The 19875-nt window shown below is 37.3% G+C and overlaps 1 protein-coding gene across 1 annotated transcript in view; it reads right to left on the bottom strand.

Moving 5' to 3' along the window:
• The window catches only part of Lrp1b (LDL receptor related protein 1B), a 1719438-nt gene that overhangs the window by 903484 nt on the left and 796079 nt on the right, over positions 1 to 19875 (bottom strand). The window contains exons 8-10 of the mRNA XM_052181021.1: positions 13317 to 13539; positions 8717 to 8888; positions 5024 to 5167 (exon numbers count right to left, since the gene is read on the bottom strand). Coding sequence (XP_052036981.1) covers positions 5024 to 5167; positions 8717 to 8888; positions 13317 to 13539 — 539 coding nt within the window. The remainder of the gene's footprint in view (positions 1 to 5023; positions 5168 to 8716; positions 8889 to 13316; positions 13540 to 19875) is intronic.

Below are 19875 nucleotides of genomic sequence, written 5' to 3' on the forward strand. Positions count from 1 at the left end.
TTTTAAAATTCAATACTAGAAATTAAACTCCAAAATATGCCAAACGGATCTTGATGCAAGAAGGCCAGCTAATTGCATTACTTTAATTAAAACAGAAATTACTTCACTGAATGGGTTATATTTAGTTAATTATTCTTCTGCCTGTATAGCAAAAACATGACAGATCATTGAATAACTTGTAACTTGTGAAATGGAAATTTATTAAAATATCCGGTACATTTAATTGTATAATTCATTACAATTGAGGTGATGCTCTCTGAAGATGCTCTCTGTTGCACTCATTACATTTGACATTGCTGCAAACTTCAGGCCAATTGAAATGCTGCAGTATGGAGTTGAGTGGCCATATACAGACTGTGACTGACAAAAGATTCATGGGGTCTCGGGGACATGAACATGAATGTTACTGTGTTCTGCTGTCCAAACCGGTGACTATTTCTTATGAGAGATGAATTAGTGCCAGCTGATAGCATCAGTTGACTTCACAGCTTAGTTGTAATGTCAGAGGCTGATGACGTCTGCCGGTAAATCTGATGTATAACACAGGCAGCACTAAAAGCGAACAATCAAAAAAATATTTCAAGCAAAGTAAAACAGCGTCCATAGTTACTACAATACAAAATCAGGATGGCCTTTCTCTTTCTTTTTCATTCCTTTCACAGTTTCTTTTCTCCTTTTACTTTTCTTTCAAAAACATAGATAAGACTGCATCACCCAAAAAAGCAGCATTTCCACCCCTCCCCCTTCTCCATTTTCTTGTATTGGTTTCATCTCTCCACGGCTGTAGCCCTGGAGTTCTCTGTTTGACCTGCAGTGATGTAAACTCCTATAGGTGTTCACTGCTATTATAGGTCAGGAGGAACACTGCAAATCTTCCTAACCTTTTGAACTATCTGACTAAGTTTCACCAGGGTCCAAGTCCAATACCAAGTTCAATACTAAGGCAGTAGATTCATAGCGCCTGCTGGATACACTTAATTACCCCTCTCCGTACTATGTGAAGCCTTGCATAATCTTCATTCATTGTAAAACCATTTAAAGAAAATCTTCCAGTGTTATGATGAAACCATTTTCCAGTGTGATGGGGATAATGTAAGGCTTAACAGAGTGAATCAACACAGAAAATGAACTTTACATATCAACACCATTGTTTTATCATAACCCTGAAAGAAGATTTTCATTTCCTCTGTTATTGCATATATTTCATTAGATGTAATTATGGTAATTATAAGATAAAGTATGTTTACAACTATATGTCTGCTATCACACCAATTGTTGCCTATCTCATTTCAAAAGTATATTACTTAGAAATAATATTTTATGTGATTTAAAAGTAGTATCATTTTATTTGGGAACATCATTTCTTGTAACTGTAAAAAGGTTTTAGGAAAATATTATATCCATATGTTTGCTTATTTTTCAAAATTTAGCAACATTCAATTTAGTTATATTTGGTCACATCATTAAAATATCTTCAAAACCATTCCTTTTAATGCTAGTATAATATTCTATTGTAATAAAAAATAATAACATGGCATATTTTAATTTATATTTTTTAATGAATTTTCAGTTATCTATATGTAAACCTGTACTTTTATTGTTAGCAGAGGCCTATTTGTGATCTTTAAAATTGTAAGAATGATAATTATTTTTGCTCAGTCTTATTTTGATATTTCTTTATGTTTACCTTACTTTTTGTGTGCATGTGTGTGTTTTTGTGTGTATCTTTGTATGTATTCTATATGCAATAACAACTGAAGTGTAAATTTTGTATCAGACAATGACACTGCCTGAGTTATGGTAGAAAGTTCCTAAGTCCATTCTAATGTAAAAAACGAGAAAACAGTTATGCTTGTAATTTCTGTGGGTAAACATCTAATACAAGTGTTTTTTAGTACAGTATCACCCAGACCACGCACCCTTTGGAATAACAAAGAAAAAAGACAAGACACTTCCATGTGCACTGGGATAATGTCCTACAGGGTGTCATTCTGGAACTTGTAACTAGTGTTCTAACTCCCTGACCTCAGCTAAAATGTTGTGTTTTTACATTAGCATTTTCCTCTGTGGACTGCTGTTGTCCTGGGTTTTGACAGCACCGGGTGTTTGGCTCTGCTATAGGAAACTTATAGAATTTGAAATAAGAAGAATCAATTGATTTTGAGTCTATTTTTATTTGGTAAAAATAGTATTTACTTAAGCACCAAAAAAGTACAACATCCATGAAAGTTCAATCAAACTTAACTATGAGCTCAGGATTTTCTCCGAAGGTATTTGTGTACACTGCATGTATACGTTCGTGTGATTGTACACTGCCAATGATATGCTGTCATTTCTCAAGGGCAAAAGTCCATTTAGCTATGCTGCACAAACATGTAGACACATTCAACTTCTCCAATCTGGAGGTCTTAGACCTAGGATCTCAATGATCCAGACAGGTTTAGGAACCTGAAACCTAATTTCCTTATGTTTCCAGCAACAGAAAACTAGAAATAAAAATGAAAACTGTATGTCATTTATTTATTTTCTTTTTTAAAAATCTTGTATGCTTTGCTTGGAAATATTCATTAAAGTACTCTGTCAAATCCCAAAAGTTAAGTAAATGCATTTCTAATAGCTTATAATCTTTGGAGATTTTTTTGATAATTTGTTGAAAGGATTGATACTTGACTAACATTGCTAATGTAGCATAAAATAATGAAGTAAACTCAGTCCCCTTGCTACTGAATAAAAGTGTGCATTGGTCTTTCCAGTTGTACTACATTGCTGTATGTGAAGGTGTCAACCCAGCATCACACCTATTTTTGAGGTGCATTTTTCTTCACTTAAGAAGATTTTCTAACCAATCCTGTATATACCTTAAATTCATGAACCTTACTCAGGATATTAAAAACCTAAAGAAACATTTTCCTTACAAATCTTCCTTGAGGACTCCTATGAGGTCAGCAAGCTTGGTAGCTCTTTAGCCTCATGAGCTCCTAATTCTTTTTTTTTTTTTTTTTTTATTCGATATAATTTATTTACATTTCAAATGATTTCCCCTTTTCTAGCCCCCCCCCCCACTCCCCGAAAGTCCCGTAAGCCCCCTTCTCTTCCCCTGTCCTCCCTCCCACCCCTTCCCAGTTCCCCGTTCTGGTTTTGCCAAATACTGTTTCACTGAGTCTTTCCAGAACCAGGGACCACTCCTGCTTTCTTCTTGTATCTCATTTGATGTGTGGATTATGTTTTGGGTATTCCAGTTTTCTAGGTTAATAACCACTTATTAGTGAGTGCATACCATGATTCACCTTTTGAGTCTGGGTTACCTCACTTAGTATGATGTTCTCTAGCTCCATCCATTTGCCTAAGAATTTCATGAATTCATTGTTTCTAATGGCTGAATAGTACTCCATTGTGTAGATATACCACATTTTTTGTATCCACTCTTCTGTTGAGGGATACCTGGGTTCTTTCCAGCATCTGGCAATTATAAATAGGGCTGCTATGAACATAGTAGAGCATGTATCCTTATTACATGGTGGGGAATCCTCTGGGTATATGCCCAGGAGTGGTATAGCAGGATCTTCTGGAAGTGAGGTGCCCAGTTTTCGGAGGAACCGCCAGACTGCTTTCCAGAGTGGTTGTACCAATTTGCAACCCCACCAGCAGTGGAGGAGTGTTCCTCTTTCTCCGCACCCTCTCCAACACCTGCTGTCTCCTGAATTTTTAATCTTAGCCATTCTGACTGGTGTAAGATGAAATCTTAGGGTTGTTTTGATTTGCATTTCCCTAATGACTAATGAAGTTGAGCATTTTTTAAGATGCTTCTCCGCCATCCGAAGTTCTTCAGGTGAGAATTCTTTGTTTAACTCTGTACCCCATTTTTTAATAGGGTTGTTCGGTTTTCTGGAGTCTAACTTCTTGAGTTCTTTATATATATTGGATATTAGCCCTCTATCTGATGTAGGATTGGTGAAGATCTTTTCCCAATTTGTTGGTTGCCGATCTGTCCTCTTGATGGTGTCCTTTGCCTTACAGAAACTCTGTAACCTTATGAGGTCCCATTTGTCAATTCTTGCTCTTAGAGCATACGCTATTGGTGTTCTGTTCAGAAACTTTCTCCCTGTACCGATGTCCTCAAGGGTCTTCCCCAGTTTCTTTTCTATTAGCTTCAGAGTGTCTGGCTTTATGTGGAGGTCCTTGATCCATTTGGATTTGAGCTTAGTACAAGGAGACAAGGATGGATCAATTCCCATTCTTCTGCATGCTGACCTCCAGTTGAACCAGCACCATTTGTTGAAAAGGCTATCTTTTTTCCATTGGATGTTTTCAGCCTCTTTGTCGAGGATCAAGTGGCCATAGGTGTGTGGGTTCATTTCTGGATCTTCAATCCTGTTCCATTGATCCTCCTGCCTGTCACTGTACCAATACCATGCAGTTTTTAACACTATTGCTCTGTAGTATTGCTTGAGGTCAGGGATACTGATTCCCCCAGATTTTCTTTTGTTGCTGAGAATAGTTTTAGCTATCCTGGGTTTTTTGTTGTTCCAGATGAATTTGATAATTGCTCTTTCTAACTCTGTGAAGAATTGAGTTGGGATTTTGATGGGTATTGCATTGAATCTGTATAGTGCTTTAGGCAAAATGGCCATTTTAACTATATTGATTCTACCGATCCATGAGCATGGGAGGTTTTCCCATTTTTTGAGGTCTTCTTCCATTTCCTTCTTCAGAGTCTTGAAGTTCTTGTCATACAGATCTTTCGCATGTTTGGTAAGAGTCACCCCAAGATACTTTATACTATTTGTGGCTATTGTGAAGGGGGTCATTTCCCTAATTTCTTTCTCAGCCTGCTTATCCTTTGAATCCTAATTCTTATCATTGTTGACAAGAAAGGTAAATCCTAACTTTGAGAAGGGAAACATGTCTAGAAAGCAATTGTACGCTGTCTCCTGTTCTTATGAATGTTGATGCCGCTAATTAAAGAAAGAAATAACCATCTGAAATGTTGCCTGCTGGCAAAATGTTTGTTCTAACGACATACTTTTGCATGACCTGCCATCACTCCCCATGTTGAAGCCAGTCCTGCAGCGACAGGTCCGTGTCTTATAACTGCTGCTGAGCAGACAGATGTGCGAACATCCCCCTGGCATCCCATAAGCATCAACTTCACAGGCATGGCTTCTCACTACAGCAGACAGAAAACAAGACAAGGTAATTATGTACAGACTTCACAGTGTAAGGACGTAGAATCTTAGCAGAATTTTATATTGAATACTATAACATGGAAAACATTAAACCCAATAGAAGAGGAAGGGGATTGGCGAAATCTTCCTTAGATATGTTTCAAACCTAAGAATCATTAATTTAGTGTGTTCATATATATACAAATAAAAGCAAAATGTTTTGTCTCTTTGGAAGCAAGCTTTGGATACTTTAAAAAAAGAGAAAAAATACAATCATAAAAGGTAACAGAAAAATAATCCCAATGCAGGAATGTGAGGAAAGATTTTTCTCTGGCACTAGCAGCTAATGAGCTCCACTCTGGGAGAGACAGGGTTTAGTTAATATCTGAACTGATGATATGTGCTAAGCCACAACATGCTTTTTAAATATTTGAGTCCATTGTTATTGTGAGAACCGTGCTAATAAGCAAAGTATGTGTGTTGCTGTAGTTGTAGAAAATTAGAGGCTAAATTTAAATAAGAAAATTGTGGCATGGAGTGGTGTTTTATGATTGCTGGGAACCAGAGAAGAGCAAAGTTGAAATGGGACCATGTTAATAAGAAAGAACATGGGCAAAAGAAGTAATGTAGTAACTGTATCTGTGAAAGTCTGCATATTCTTAGGATTATTCGTTTAATCAACTCTTAGTTGAGAGTGAGAAAATTATGAAAAAATTATTTTATAGCCACACTACTTTCCTTGTGCTTTCTTCTTTCTGTATCAGTCATTTTCTAAGAGAATAAAAAATGAGTAGAATGCTCTTTTGGTGAGCGATACTGCTGATGAGTAATGTCTTCAGGCTTATGAAGTGACTTGAGTAGATAAAGCATCCTGTCCTCACCAGCACATCCCTTTTCCTTTTCATTACCACTTTTCTTCTTTATTGACTAAGAGTGTGTGTTTGTGTGTGTGTGTGTGTGTGTGTGTGTGTGTGTATGTGAGTGTGTGTGTGTAACTGTGTTTGTGTGTATGTGGGTGTGTGTGAGTGTGTGTGTGTATGTGTGTGTGTGCGCATAGGTGTGTGTCTCACTATTAATGCATTCTGGAAAAAGAAACAGCTTTTCATTGCATAGATTCTCCTAAGGTACACAGTTTTCTAAGGTCATAGCTCATTTTCCTCTTCCCCTTTCCTTCCAAATGATAAACAGGACTTTCAGGAGTGCCATTAAGACTGTTAGAAAGAACTCTAAAAACATATAATTATATAAATTATAAAAATGTCTTAACTATGGAAAGAATAAGGATCCAATATGAATTATAAGTGGGGCTTTGAGAATCTAAAGGAACAAAGGCAGCTGCATTAATGAGCCAGCTTGTCAGAAAAATAAAAAGGCAGGCAGATTCCTGAGTTCAGGGGCAGCCTGAGACACAGGGAGTCAGGATGGGTCCCACCCAGCTATTTTATTGTCTGTATTTAACTGAGGAAGGCAGATTTCTAAATTCTTTTACCATGTTAAAAGAAAATGTGTGCTTAGTATCTCCTAAGAACTAAAGGGCTGGGTCATATCTAGGGATGTTGAATCAGGATAATCAAAAGGAAACCTGGAATGAATTGATATTCATTGTATTCAATGTATTGATATGTAAAATAAAAGACTGGGGTTATGCTCTGCAAAAGTTGAGCTATCCAGAATTTTGTATAATACCAAGAGTAAACCACTTGGAGAACTGTCCCATGTGCAATAAAAAGAGATAAATGTTGAGAGAGAGAGAGAGAGAGAGAGAGAGAGAGAGAGAGAGAGAGAGAGAGAGAGAGAGAGAGAGAGAGACGACGATCAGAGAAAATGAAAACAGAACAGAAAGCAGTCTGGAAAACTGTCTCCAGCAGAACACAGGCTGCCAGCTTGAACCACTGTTTGACTGTGAGTCCTTTAGGTTTTTTTGGTTTTGTTTTGTTTTTTTGTTTTCTTGTTTTCTTGTTTGTTTTTCAAATTCAAAGAATGTTTTTATTTTTTTCCTATATTCTTTGTTTACATCCCAAATTCACATATCAAATAATTCCCAAGAAGAGTCCTTTGTTTCTGCTGTTCCCTATCAGCACTTCTCCCAGGAACCTGTGTCCAAGCTGACACTGGTCCTCCCCAGTTTTCTTTAATCTTGCTACTTCTATCCTGTAACAGTCTGCCATCTTCCCTAATAAGCTGCCTTTCCCTACAAGAGCCTATTGTCCATTCCACTTGTCTGTGGATTGTTCATTAATGCTATACAACCCATGACACTCTGCTGAATGAATGATCTTACGGTCTCTACTTTGTGGAAAAAAAAAAAACACGGAGCTTTATAATAACCTATAAGGTCCTACTTGCCAGATTTTCTATGATTTCTCTTTGTTTCCATTTTCCTTTCCTTAAGTCATTTTGCTTCAGCTGCACAAGCTTTCTGGAGGTTGCATAGCAGTATAGAAATGCTCTTCACTCATGACTTTGAGCTTACACATCTTTCTGAAACCTTCTCAATCCACCAATAACCATGCTTCTCCTATTCATTTTCTCAGAGGTTTTATTTAGAGAGCATTCTTTGCCCATTCAAAAAGCATTGCAAACTCTCCACCTGTGACACTTTAGCTTTTCACCTACTTTTCTCTTTTATAGTAGTTATTATCTAATGAAATAAATAATTTGCATACTTTTTGTATTATATTGCCTTTCTTAGAGTTTAAATTGCATAAAAGTAGAAAAAACACTTTATGTTTTGTTTACTATTATATTCCCAGTGTTTAGAATAAATCCTGGTGCATAGTAATTCCCCATGAATAATTAGCAAATTTAAGAAGTCTAATATCAAATTGAATAAACTTGTGTGAAAAGTTCAAAATTGAATTTTCTATAAACCTATAGTGTTTTTGATGGATATACATTGATATTTAAATAATCCTAGTTCAGTTTTAATTTCAAACATAAGTGTAGAAAAATGACAGAAATTTAAGGTATTGAAATTTTGCTTTAATAATGCTACATTACTAGAATTACATTGGGCTGCTAAATAGCATTATTAAAGAACTATAAAACATAATTATTTTGTGCTCTTAAGAAACACTTAAAACTACTACAGTTAACTTTATTTTTTTTAAGAACATGTTTTCAAAAATATAAAGCAGTTGGGATATTAAATCAGTAGACCTCAAACTATGACCAGTGAACACCAGGCAAGTGTCACAGCAAATAGCCTGGTTTAAAATTTGCCCCCCAGAAAATGGTAATAAAATTCAAAAGTAAACTATAGTGTGTGGGCTCGCTTTCTACATACATCACGATGGAAAGCTGTTTCCTGAGACTGAACCCAGCCATCATTTCAATCCCATGGTTGTAGAAATGATTTGATAGGAGCTGAGCAGTTTATCATTTAGACTTGAGAAGTGAGCTCTATTCTATTCTATCAAGCAGACATGCACATTTCTGCTGTCACGACAGAGAATTTATGATACCCCCCTTAACACCTCACAGAAGCACAAGGACTATGTTCCCATTTAAGCTGCTGTTATGAGGGCTTTTAAAGAGCCCCTGTGGCTTACCTGTTGGCTGTGTTCTCTTCTGATAGGTTCGGATTCCTTGAGCACTTTCCATTTTAATTATTGAGTGAATATCAGTGCCATTAAATCTATTTATTCGTATGATATTTAGGTTATCAGAACTGGTTGCATATAAATAATCTTCAAATACAGTTATGCCATAGAGATGTTTAACCTGCAAAGAATATCAAATATAGTTTTGACTTTTAATTATTCTCTTTCTACTATGAAAGAAAAACTACTATTGCAAGTGTGAAGACTATTCAGAGTTAGAGGGATATTATCATATATTTTTTCAATGAAACATTCTAATAATTTCTGCTCTTTTAACTGAAGAATAAGATATTATACAGTAGTAGATAAAATAGTTTTATATGCATGGGGGATGATTATAGTCATGTTTCATCAGGAATATATATTTTATAGTTTCTATTCAGGGATAGCAATAGCCAGACCTTGAAATGCATTCACTAATATGCTATATCAGAAAAAATATAATTTGAAATATTTTATGGGCTACTTGCCCATATAATCATGGATACGTAATCACTACAAAATCACAGTTGTTCCCATTAATGGCCTAAGAAGAAAACATCTTTAAATATTTGTTTCATAAATTGAAAGTCACATTTTCTTTTTAAGTTATGATTAGATTAAAGTTTTATGTAGTGTAAGAAATGGAGAGATGGGGCTGCCATCCCACAGTCAAAAACTATGACCTGAAAGAACTGCAAGGACAAAAATGGGGACGAGCCTGAGGAAAAGGAGGTTCTGTGATAGGCCTAAAGTGGTATCCAGCTCAAGGGGAGGCCCCAAGGCTGGACACTATTACTGAGGCTATGATGCTCTCACAAAAAAGGGTCTATCATGATTGCCTTCTGAAAGACCCAACAAGCAGCTCAAAGAGTCAGATGCAGATATTTACACCCAACCAACGGACAGAAGCTGCTGACCCCCTGTGGCTGAATTAGGGAAAAGCTGGATGAAGCTGAGGAGGAGGGTAGCCCTGTAGAAGGACCAGTAGTCTCAATTAACCTGGAACCCTGAGATCTCTCAGATACTGGAGCACCAACTAGGCAGCATCCCCCAGCTGATATGAGGCCACCAACACATATACAGCAGAGGTCTGCTGGATTTGGGTTCAGTCAGAGAAGATGCACCTAACCCTCAAGAGACTGGAGGCCCCAGGGAGTGGGGACATCTGGTGGTATGGGGGCTGAGGGACTAAGGGGGTCAGGGTTGGGGACATCGTCATAGAGACAGGGGTAGGGGGTGGAGGTAGGAGGAGATATGTGATGTGGAACAGTCAGAGAGGTGGACTGGGGGGGTATAAAATCTGGAGTGTAAAAAAAAAGACTAAATAAACAAACAGAAATGGTAGGGAAAGAAATCACAAGTATGCAGTACTGATAGATAAAATTTCAGCATTTCACTCAGAAACATGATTTCAAAAGACTATTCATGCTGGCAAATAGAATGCAATATTGATGCTGATTGTTATGCATACAATTTAATTAGAAAGTTAAGTTTGTTTTGGCAAAGTTTTTGTGTTTTGTAGTGAGGGTTGAACATTTGATGTTCATAGTTTCCAGTGGTAGAAGGCAGACTGATGCACTTGTTCCCTGAAACCTGCTAGGAAGGGAGGCTATTGGTTCTATTACATTATACTTAATTTGAAATGTTTCTGGTCTGGATATGTGGAGTTATTACTGAGTGTTACAAGGGATTTTTATGAGAACCACTGATCCCTTTTTTAGAGGCAGCATCTTGGTTCTGCTAAAATACATAGATCTGCAGCTGAGAATTGGAGAACATGTGTCTTGTTTGTGAAACCACTCATACCAATTGGTAAAAATTTTCTTAACTAAAACATCTTGCCCACTGCATAGTTCTAGCATAGATGGAGAATTGTGGTTCTCTCACCCAGTTTATAGGTGGGGATAAAAGAAAGCTGGTTTTTGAGGATGTTTCAGGATTATCTTTCTTCTTGTCTAGTCTAGAAATGAATGACAGGAGAGAATGTGAAGGATCCCATGTTAACTCCATGTTAAAGCCTCCAACTTACTTTCTAAGTATGGTACCTCATTGTAAGTGGATTCACAGGGACGCTGTGAGAAAAAGGGACATGTGCCTTTATGAGACCATTTATCACACCAACAAATATGTCAATGGTCTAGGCCTGATTTGGTTCATGGATTTTCTCACAATAGAAAGTGTAAACAAGCATCACTCCTTCCTTTGTTCTGAGTATTAGACAATGTACTGTCTGTCATCAAGACATGCTGTTATTTTTTTTTAAAAACAATGTCAGTCCACATCTCATGAGGTAAACCATTGCTACGTAAGAGATAACTGGCCAGGGTGGGAAATCTGCTCCTATGTCAGAAGCTACACGCTCCTCACATTTTTGGTTCCATATAAATCTGTTTCCATATTTTAAAACATGTAATGACTATACCTACATTGGATTTCTTGGTTGCAGACTTAGCATATGTTTAGGGAGCCAGCCAAAGACAAGAAACTGAGATGAGGAAACAAGATAAGTGAAGACTCAATGGTTGGGAGTCTAGCTCAATTGGTAAAAACTCTGTCCTCCATTAATTTGCACTCAGAACTCCTAGACCACCCCAGGATATAGATTTCATACCAGTTAAAAGACCTTGCTGCACAATCATAAGGACCCAAGTTTAAACCCCAACACTATTCAAATAAGCCAGAAGTTGTAGAAGCACCTGTTACTTGAACTCAGAGTGGTCTGTCTGCCATTCTCATATTGCACTCCCTCAAACACGTGTACATACAGTATAAAAGCATAAATAAATAAAACAATCATAATAATAACAAGGCTGGAAAGCCAAGACTAGACATTTAAAATGCTTTTTAAAGACCTAATTTTTATTGTTTTTAAAAATGTTTCTATGTGTTGATTTGTGAATGTGAGTACAGTGCCCACTGAGGCCAGAGGATAATGTCAGATTCCTGAATTTACAGGTCTTGAGTACTCTAACATGCAGAAAACTCTGTAAGAGTCCCCTGTAAGAGCAGTTTATACCCTTAACCACTAAGCCATTTGTACAAAAGCTTAAAATATTTTTATGTGGTTAGTTATGAGGTAAATCATTTAAATTCTCTGTTCAATGTTTAACTTTTAATTGCAACAAAGAAAATAAAGTCTGTCATCATCATACTACAAACTAATTACATGGAAGAACATAAGCACTCTTTAGGATACTTGATGTTCTGAAGAAAACAATTGTCCTAATATTGGACTGAATGTGCGCGCATGCACACACATATGTCCCAGGTATCAAGGAAAGTGAATTGCATTATATAGGTAAAGAAAGAAAAAAATCACTGTAAAGGTATTACATAATATATCTACCTCACAGTATAAAAGAAATAAAAGGAATTTAATTTTGAACTCTACTAACTCTAAACCTCACAAGAGATTGATGGAACATATGAAAAAGAGCTAAAGTGTTGGGGGAAATACCACTGAAAAGGCATACATCAGCTCAGCTTAATAAGGTATTTATGGAACATTGCTTAAAAATAAACAAAATCTAATACACAGGCAAGAATATTGATCTTGGAAATTTCACAAAATTCTCATTTAGAAGCACACAAATGAGTCAGTTGGCAAAATTAAGTCTAACACTATTAAAATAATTAGGATATTTTCGTAAGCACACATTTGCTTTTGTTCGCAGACTATTTTTAATGTCCCCTGGGACAGATGGTTATGCAGCTCCGTATGAATAAACACTCTAAATGAGTTTTCAGAAAGTAGGTCATGACATCTGTCCTGTTCCAAGGAGTCTCTTGCAAGTGCTGCACTTTGGCTTTTGTGTTCTGGTTTAAGTGTTGTTTGCTTTTTACAGAGGGAGAAAGAAACAAGGGGAGTCTCCGAGTCACGGCTGTGATGATGAAGCTTGGCTATCAACCTGCTGGCCATATCTCTGAAGGCTATCTGTGATTGTGTCATTGAGATCAGAATATCCACTCTAAATCTGAATCTGCCCACCTTCAGTGGGAACCACCCTAAAATGCTTTCCAGTGGGAGCCCACATAAAGAACACAGAAGAAAGAATCTTGCTTTTCTCCTGTTTTCCCTCACTCTAGCTGGCAAGTTCACCAGTCTTCTTGCTAAGGCATTCCCTTATTGATGCAAGAACATACTTCTTTGGGATTTCAACTTAGAGTAAAGACAAGCAGCTCCCTAGGAATGCACCAGGGCATCCAGTCTCCTGGACTGAGCATCCATTGGCTTTCCATCTACTAACAGGACCACAGAATATAAGCTAGTATATAATAAATTCCCCCCTCTCTCTCAGACACACACACACACAATCACACATAATCACACGCAATCACACAATGCACCACATTTTCTTAAAGGAACCAGACAAATTCAATGGGCATATCTCAGTATCATTGTGACTAGAACTCCCAAATTAAAAAGAAAAAAAAATGCATCTTAAGTTTGTGACATATAACATTTTGTCTTTAAAATATTGTAAATGCTGCAGATTGTAATCTGTAGGAGAGTGCCGTATATTTAGTTTATTATGTTAGCTGCATTTTCTAACAAAATTGTACTTACCTGTCTGCCTTGAACAAGTGTATGCCTGCTTTTGCCTTGATAGTCTACTACTCCCACGGAGTCCAGATAGAGATCTACCCAATAAACCAATCTGTTGACGAGGTCCAAAGCCAGGGCTGATGGCTGTTCTGCCTTTGAATAAACTATCCTTGTTCTGTTCATCCCATCCATGTCACATCTCTCTATTTTGGGAACATTCCCATAGTCAGTAAAGAAAAGTTTTCTGTTGAAAGAAAAGTAAATGTTAATATGAAGAGAGAGAAGGCATATTTGATAGAGCCATCTGTAAAAATGCAAAACTTTCCTTCTAATTTATTTCAGTAGTTACATCTGCTAGCTTCCCATAACCATTTCCATATAATATCAGTCATAAACGGAGAAATCTGCTAATGAATATTGCAGGGCATAAGGGAGCAGGTTAAGCAACAACTGTAAAATTTCCTTAAAACCAATGACTGTGGTGGGTTTATTTTTGTATCAGCAGAGTTTCTCTAAGCCTCATAGACTCAGTGTATCCATCCTATTCAGTACAAGCTGTTGAAGCAAGCCAAATCACCAGGCCAGGGTATGTGAGCCACCAGACGTTATCTTCAACCTGCTTTCCAAATTGCTAGCAATATTTGTGTCCTATAAAACCTATTCTGTATCGTTCTGTAATGTTGTGAGGGGCAGAGAGCAACAAACCTGGAATAGAATGAAGAAGTGAAAAAAAATAGATTTGCTGTTTGCAGCACTAGGGGTAAGACATAAACACTGTGATTCCCACACCTATTCCCAACACTTCCCAACGAAGAAAATTGTATGAAGGAAATGAAGAACACTTCTCTATTTCTTTTAATGCATTTTGAAGAAAATGGTGAAACAAAATGCTGACTTCTGGGACAAGCAATCTTTTTAAGCAGTACTGAGACTGCCAAAGGTTTAAATGCACCTGGAACACTTGAGTGTTTAATATTTGATTAGTATTCACAATGTTTAGTAAACACAAATCAATTTCAATTATCCTGACAATAGTTAACAAGATTTCCACTCATGAGACTTAATTGCATTTGTAAAGGGAAGACCATCTTGCCTTGACTTAAATATAATCTCAAGAATAATCTAATTTACAGTGACTGAGCAATATGAAGATTGCCTGTAGTATAGAGTATTGGATTTTACAAACTTGAAGAAAGAATTTTTAGTTACTTTTCTGAACATTCTTGAATTATCTAAAACCGTAGCTTACATTTCAAACTAAGAAGTAGTATTTAAAATGTAATTTTATCTTAGCTCTTTCTGTATGTACCTTTTAAGCATAAATGCATGGTGTTCTGTACAGCCAGAGTTTGTTATGTGTTCTTGAAAGATTATAATATTCTTACAAGTTTAAAAAGTGAGAGCCTATTTAGACAGACAGCTTTCTATTTTGGTAAAGAAAAAATAAAAATGCATAAACATATTCCAGCACACACCTTCTCTGCCCTCTCGTATTCCTTTATCCCTTCATGCTTCTGATACCTCCAGATTCCTCATTCATAGTTTGAGTATAGCCTACCCAAGATAAATTTTCATAAGGAGTGTTTTTCATCTTTTATAGAAAATACATTAACAAAATATATGAGGAGTACAAACTCATATGTGTTCTAAGCAGAAGAGCACCTGCTATATTTATAGAAGGTCTACTTCATGGCATAAAGCTTCTTATTTGTGAACTTCCCATTTCTGGGTAGTTCATTTTATAGAGGTCAGGGGAACTAGTCATTGTGCAGGCACTGGAAATGGCAGAAGATGGCACATCATGGACTGTGCGATATACAGAGACTATGACAGATATGAGATGAAATAACATCCATTTGCCTACAAAACCTATGATGTTCTCATTCTTAATAACTGAGTAGCATTCCATTGTGTAAATGAACCACATTTTCTGGATCCATTGTTCTGTTATGTGATAGCTTGGTTGTTTCCAGCTTCTGACTATCACAAATAAGGCTGCTATGTACATAGTGGAACACATGCCCCTGTGGCATGGTGAAGTTCCGTTGGGAATATGCCCAAAAGTAGTATAGATGGCCCTTCGGGTAAATTGATTTCCAATTTACTGAGGAACCTCCAAGAACCAAAAAGTACATGTATAGTATGTATTCACTAATAAGCAGACACTAGCAAAAAAAGCACAGAATACCCAGGACACAATCTACAGAACTCAAGAAGGTTAACAAGCCCAAGGTCCCACTTGGGAGGATAAGAAAGCAATCATTGGGGCAGAGGGATAGAGGGATCTGGGTAGGAGAATAGACAGAGAGGGAAAAGGGGGAACATGATTAGGTATCAGGGGTGGTGGGAACAGGACTGAAGCACTGAGGCCAGTAGAAAGAATGGAAACAGGCAACATCAGGAGGTAGGAGATAGGGTAACCTTTTAAAATGCACAAGAGATCTGAGAGGTGAGAGACTCTCAGTATTCAAATGGAGGAACCTTGTATGAAGTGCACTACAGTGGTGGACTCTACTTGTAGAGTCCAGCTTCACTGGAGGAACAGAACATCAAGAGGAGTAATGGGGTTGTCATACCATAGTCAAAAGCTCTGACCCAGAATTGTCCCTGATTGAAGGAACTGTTGGGACAAAAATGGACAAAAGCCTGAGAGAAAGGAGATCCAGTGACAGGCCCAAATTGGGATCCAGCTCAAGGGGAGGCCTCAGGGTCCTGACACTATTACTGATGCTGTAGTGTGCTTGCAGACAGAAGCCTAGCATGGCTGCCCTCTGAAAGGCCCAACAAGTAGCTAATAGACTCAGATGCAGATACTAGCACCTGGCCAATGGACAGAAGCCTGGGACTCCTGTGGTTGAATGAGGGAAAAGCTGGAAGAAGCTGAGGAGGAGGGGGGCCCATGGGAAGACCATCAGTCTTAGCTGACCTAGAACCACCACCCCCGCAGATATCTCTGACACAGAATCACCAACTAGGCAGTATATACCAGCTAATATGAGCTTCCACCACCACACATACATATACAGCAGTGCACTACCTGGTCTGGCTTCAGTGAGAGAAGTACTTAACCCCTGAGAGATTTGAGGTTCCAGGGAGTGGGGAGGTCTGGGTGTGATGGTAGAGATGGTGAGACATCCTCTTAGAGACCCGGGGGTGGGGTAGGGAGGGGAGGTATGGGTTGGGGAGTGGTTTGTGGGCAGACCTGGAGAGGGAAAAAGACTGGACTATAAAAAAGGATTAAAGAATAATAATTTAAAAATTAAGTGAAGTAGTTCCTTCAGGAGACCAGGGTGTAGTTCCCAGCACTCACGCTGCAGTTTCCTACTCCAGTTCTAGGATAGCTGATGGCCTCTTCTGACCTCCTTGGGTAACAGTCACAAACATACAAATAGGCCACACACACACATAAAATGAAATAAACAAATCTAAAACAAAATCCAAAAGAAACAAACAAGCAAAAAAGGGAACAAACAAAATACAAAGACCTGTCTGGAAATGAAAACTTATCATGAATTGGCTTTATTGGATCATATCCAGAAGAAACAAAGAGAATAGAGTGAGGACCCTGGAGGCCTACAGTTATAGAAATAGACAAAAGGAGAAAAGAGGACAAAAGAGCTCAGATGTCAGGCGAGATCAGAGGTCAGAGAAAACAGACAACCACAGACATTTGGGTGGATCAAACTTCACAAACCAAAATAAAAGTGTCCTTCAAGGGGAAGTCATTGGATTTGCTGTTTATTAAATTTTAAGTAAGCTTGATATTCTGGTATAGAGAATTTATTGTTGTGAATTAGGTTATAAAGAACAATACAAAAGTTTTTTTTCCTACTAGTTTTTTAATTAATATTGAAACTTCAGGACTGAGATAAATGATTTACAAATATATTAAACATTATAATAAGCATGGATATAATAACTTGAGACTAATGTCAGCCACACCTATGAAAAACTGTACATAGATATATGTATATATGTGTATGCACGTCATATAGATGATTTACTATGTATGTGAGAGACTTGAGAAAAATGTTAAAAATGAAGAAAAACAGGAAGAGTTTGGATATGTGAAACAGAGCTGAACCAAAAGAGAAAAGAACTAATTCATATCTGCTCTCCCTTAAAACACATTGTAGAAAACCTAGGATCCAAGAAACACTGAAAATTATTCTTAACACTGATTTGAACCTCCTTGAATATAATGTGCTCTGGTCACACTTTTTAAGAAATTAGAAGCATAATTTCAATGAGAAGTATTTCCCCCAGGTTCAAATATTTGAGCCCTTGGTCCCATGTTGGTGGCCCTGTTTAGGTGGGTTCTGGGGGACCCCTAAGAGGTATTGCCTTGTTAGAGAAAGTATATCACTGAGACTTTAAGAGCTTTTAGCCTCACTCTACTTTCAATTTTCTCTCTCCACTGTGTGTATAATTAAAAATGTGACTCTTCAGCTCTGGGGATCTGCTGTTGTGACTCTCTGCCACTTATAGAGAGGTCTTTTGGAAGTATTCGCCAAATATAAACCATTTTTTCAATGAGTTTCCTTTTCTCATTGCATTTATAGAATCAGAAATAACTAATACAAAGGGAATTTCCAAAGATGACTCCCTGGCCATGGCATTGGGCGCATATCTGTACCATTAGAACAAGCATGTTCTGCTGTTGCCAATTTTGACTTTTGCTTAACACTTCATATTAAAGAGAAAAGCTAAGGCCACGCCCAGTAGACTGGGTTGGAATCTATAATCCCAGAAATTGGAAATAAGGACCAAAAGTTCCAGCACAGCAAGTTTGAAGTCAACAAGAATTATGGATGAAACTGTTTGAACTTAAATGTACCTCTACTATAACTGAAATATAAAAGATAAATTGTACTCCGGACTGAAAAGGTACCTATCATTCTTGTATTTCCTGAACCATAGCTCCACTTAATGTATCGTCCCCATTCTATTATATTCAGACACTACTACAAAGATTACAAAGATGTAACATTCATTTAGAGATGTTCAATCTGCATATTTTCCCATGGCCAGAAGAACACCATGGACCATGACATGCCATTTTTGGTCTCCTTATTTTGGGAGAATTTGAAACATAAACAAAAGTTTTACAGATGGTAGAATGCATAGCTGAGCTATTCTCTATGTTTGGATTCACCCATCTTTCAAAATTTATTCCCAGCTGTTTTTCATGGACTCTGTATCATATGAGGCTATGATGTGAGACTACAGCAAACATCATAACCCTTTATGGCTGATACTGTAAGCTTCTTAAGAACAAGAGCATCATCTCAAAATCACAGTGTACCTGTCATAATCAACATTTTAACAAATGCACATAATATAACACTTGCTCAAATTTTGGCTACTAACCAATAGTGATTTGTGTGGTTTGTAAGATAGAGTCTCATTCTGTAGCTGAAGCCAATGTTGCACTGATAGGTTTTATGAGTTTTGTAGCTACAGTACTCTGCCTCCTAGCATGGGTCACTAACATTCTTCCTAATAATTTCTGCTGCTGAGAATGGAAACCAGAATCGTTGGTCCTTACTCAATGCTGTGTTGAAACAGGTTATTCACTGGGCCTTGCTTTGTTGTTTGCTTTCACATTCTTGCTTTGAGTATTTGAAATTGGAGTTGCCTCATTTTTCTACTAATTAGATGAAGCTGTTTCGTTTGATCTGAAATAGGACAGTTTCACCCTTTGTTGTATTACCTTTTGAATTTAGAATCAAGAGGAATTCCTATAATCTACTCCAGGAACTATATCAAAAATACATAAAAAAATAAAATGGGATTTACAATCCAATTTCACCCATGTTCTTCTCAATGTTTTTCTGAACACCTAAGTCCTTTATTAAAAGATTGTAAATTTATTTTAGTTATATGGGTGTATGGGGGGGGGGTAGAATGAGTGCAGTAACTCTAAAAGCCCTTTGGAGTTTCTGAGTTCCCGGTAGCTGGAGTTACAGGTGGTTGTGAGTCAATGGGAACTGAACTCTAGTCCTCTGTAAGGACCAACCTGAGGTTGCAGCCTCAGGAAGGTTGAGAATAACTGCTGTATACTGTCTCCTGGAGAACAGTACTATCCTGCTCTATACCCTAGGCCTTTACAACATCAGTTCTGCCTTTGTTCTCTTAGACTCTATATCTGTGTTAGCAATCTTTTTTATTCAATTACAAACCCAAAACAGATAATTACATCCAGAATACTCTCATAGTGCTATGAATATGCTTCTAGTTTTATGGTTTCCCTATCATCAATTCTCAGACTAAAATAAAATAATATCCAAAGTATTATCTTTAATTCCAAGAAGGTTTACTAATAACACACCAAGGACTGGGATGCTTTGGCGTTTTCAGCTACTCATCTAGTTCTTTTATCTCTGCTTCTCCGGGAAAGAGAAGGTACTCATTTCAGATCCATTATCACATCACATATGCTGAGCAGATTTAACCTTGACATCTTATTAACTGTAAGTACAGTCTTCTTTTGCTATCGATGTGTACACTGTGCATGATAGAAGGTAGCCGGAAACATTGAGAATCATTAGTAAACTTCTCTATAGATCAAACGTCCCTA

This window comes from Apodemus sylvaticus, chromosome 5 (assembly GCF_947179515.1).
Source record: "Apodemus sylvaticus chromosome 5, mApoSyl1.1, whole genome shotgun sequence".
Classification (NCBI taxonomy): domain Eukaryota; kingdom Metazoa; phylum Chordata; class Mammalia; order Rodentia; family Muridae; genus Apodemus; species Apodemus sylvaticus.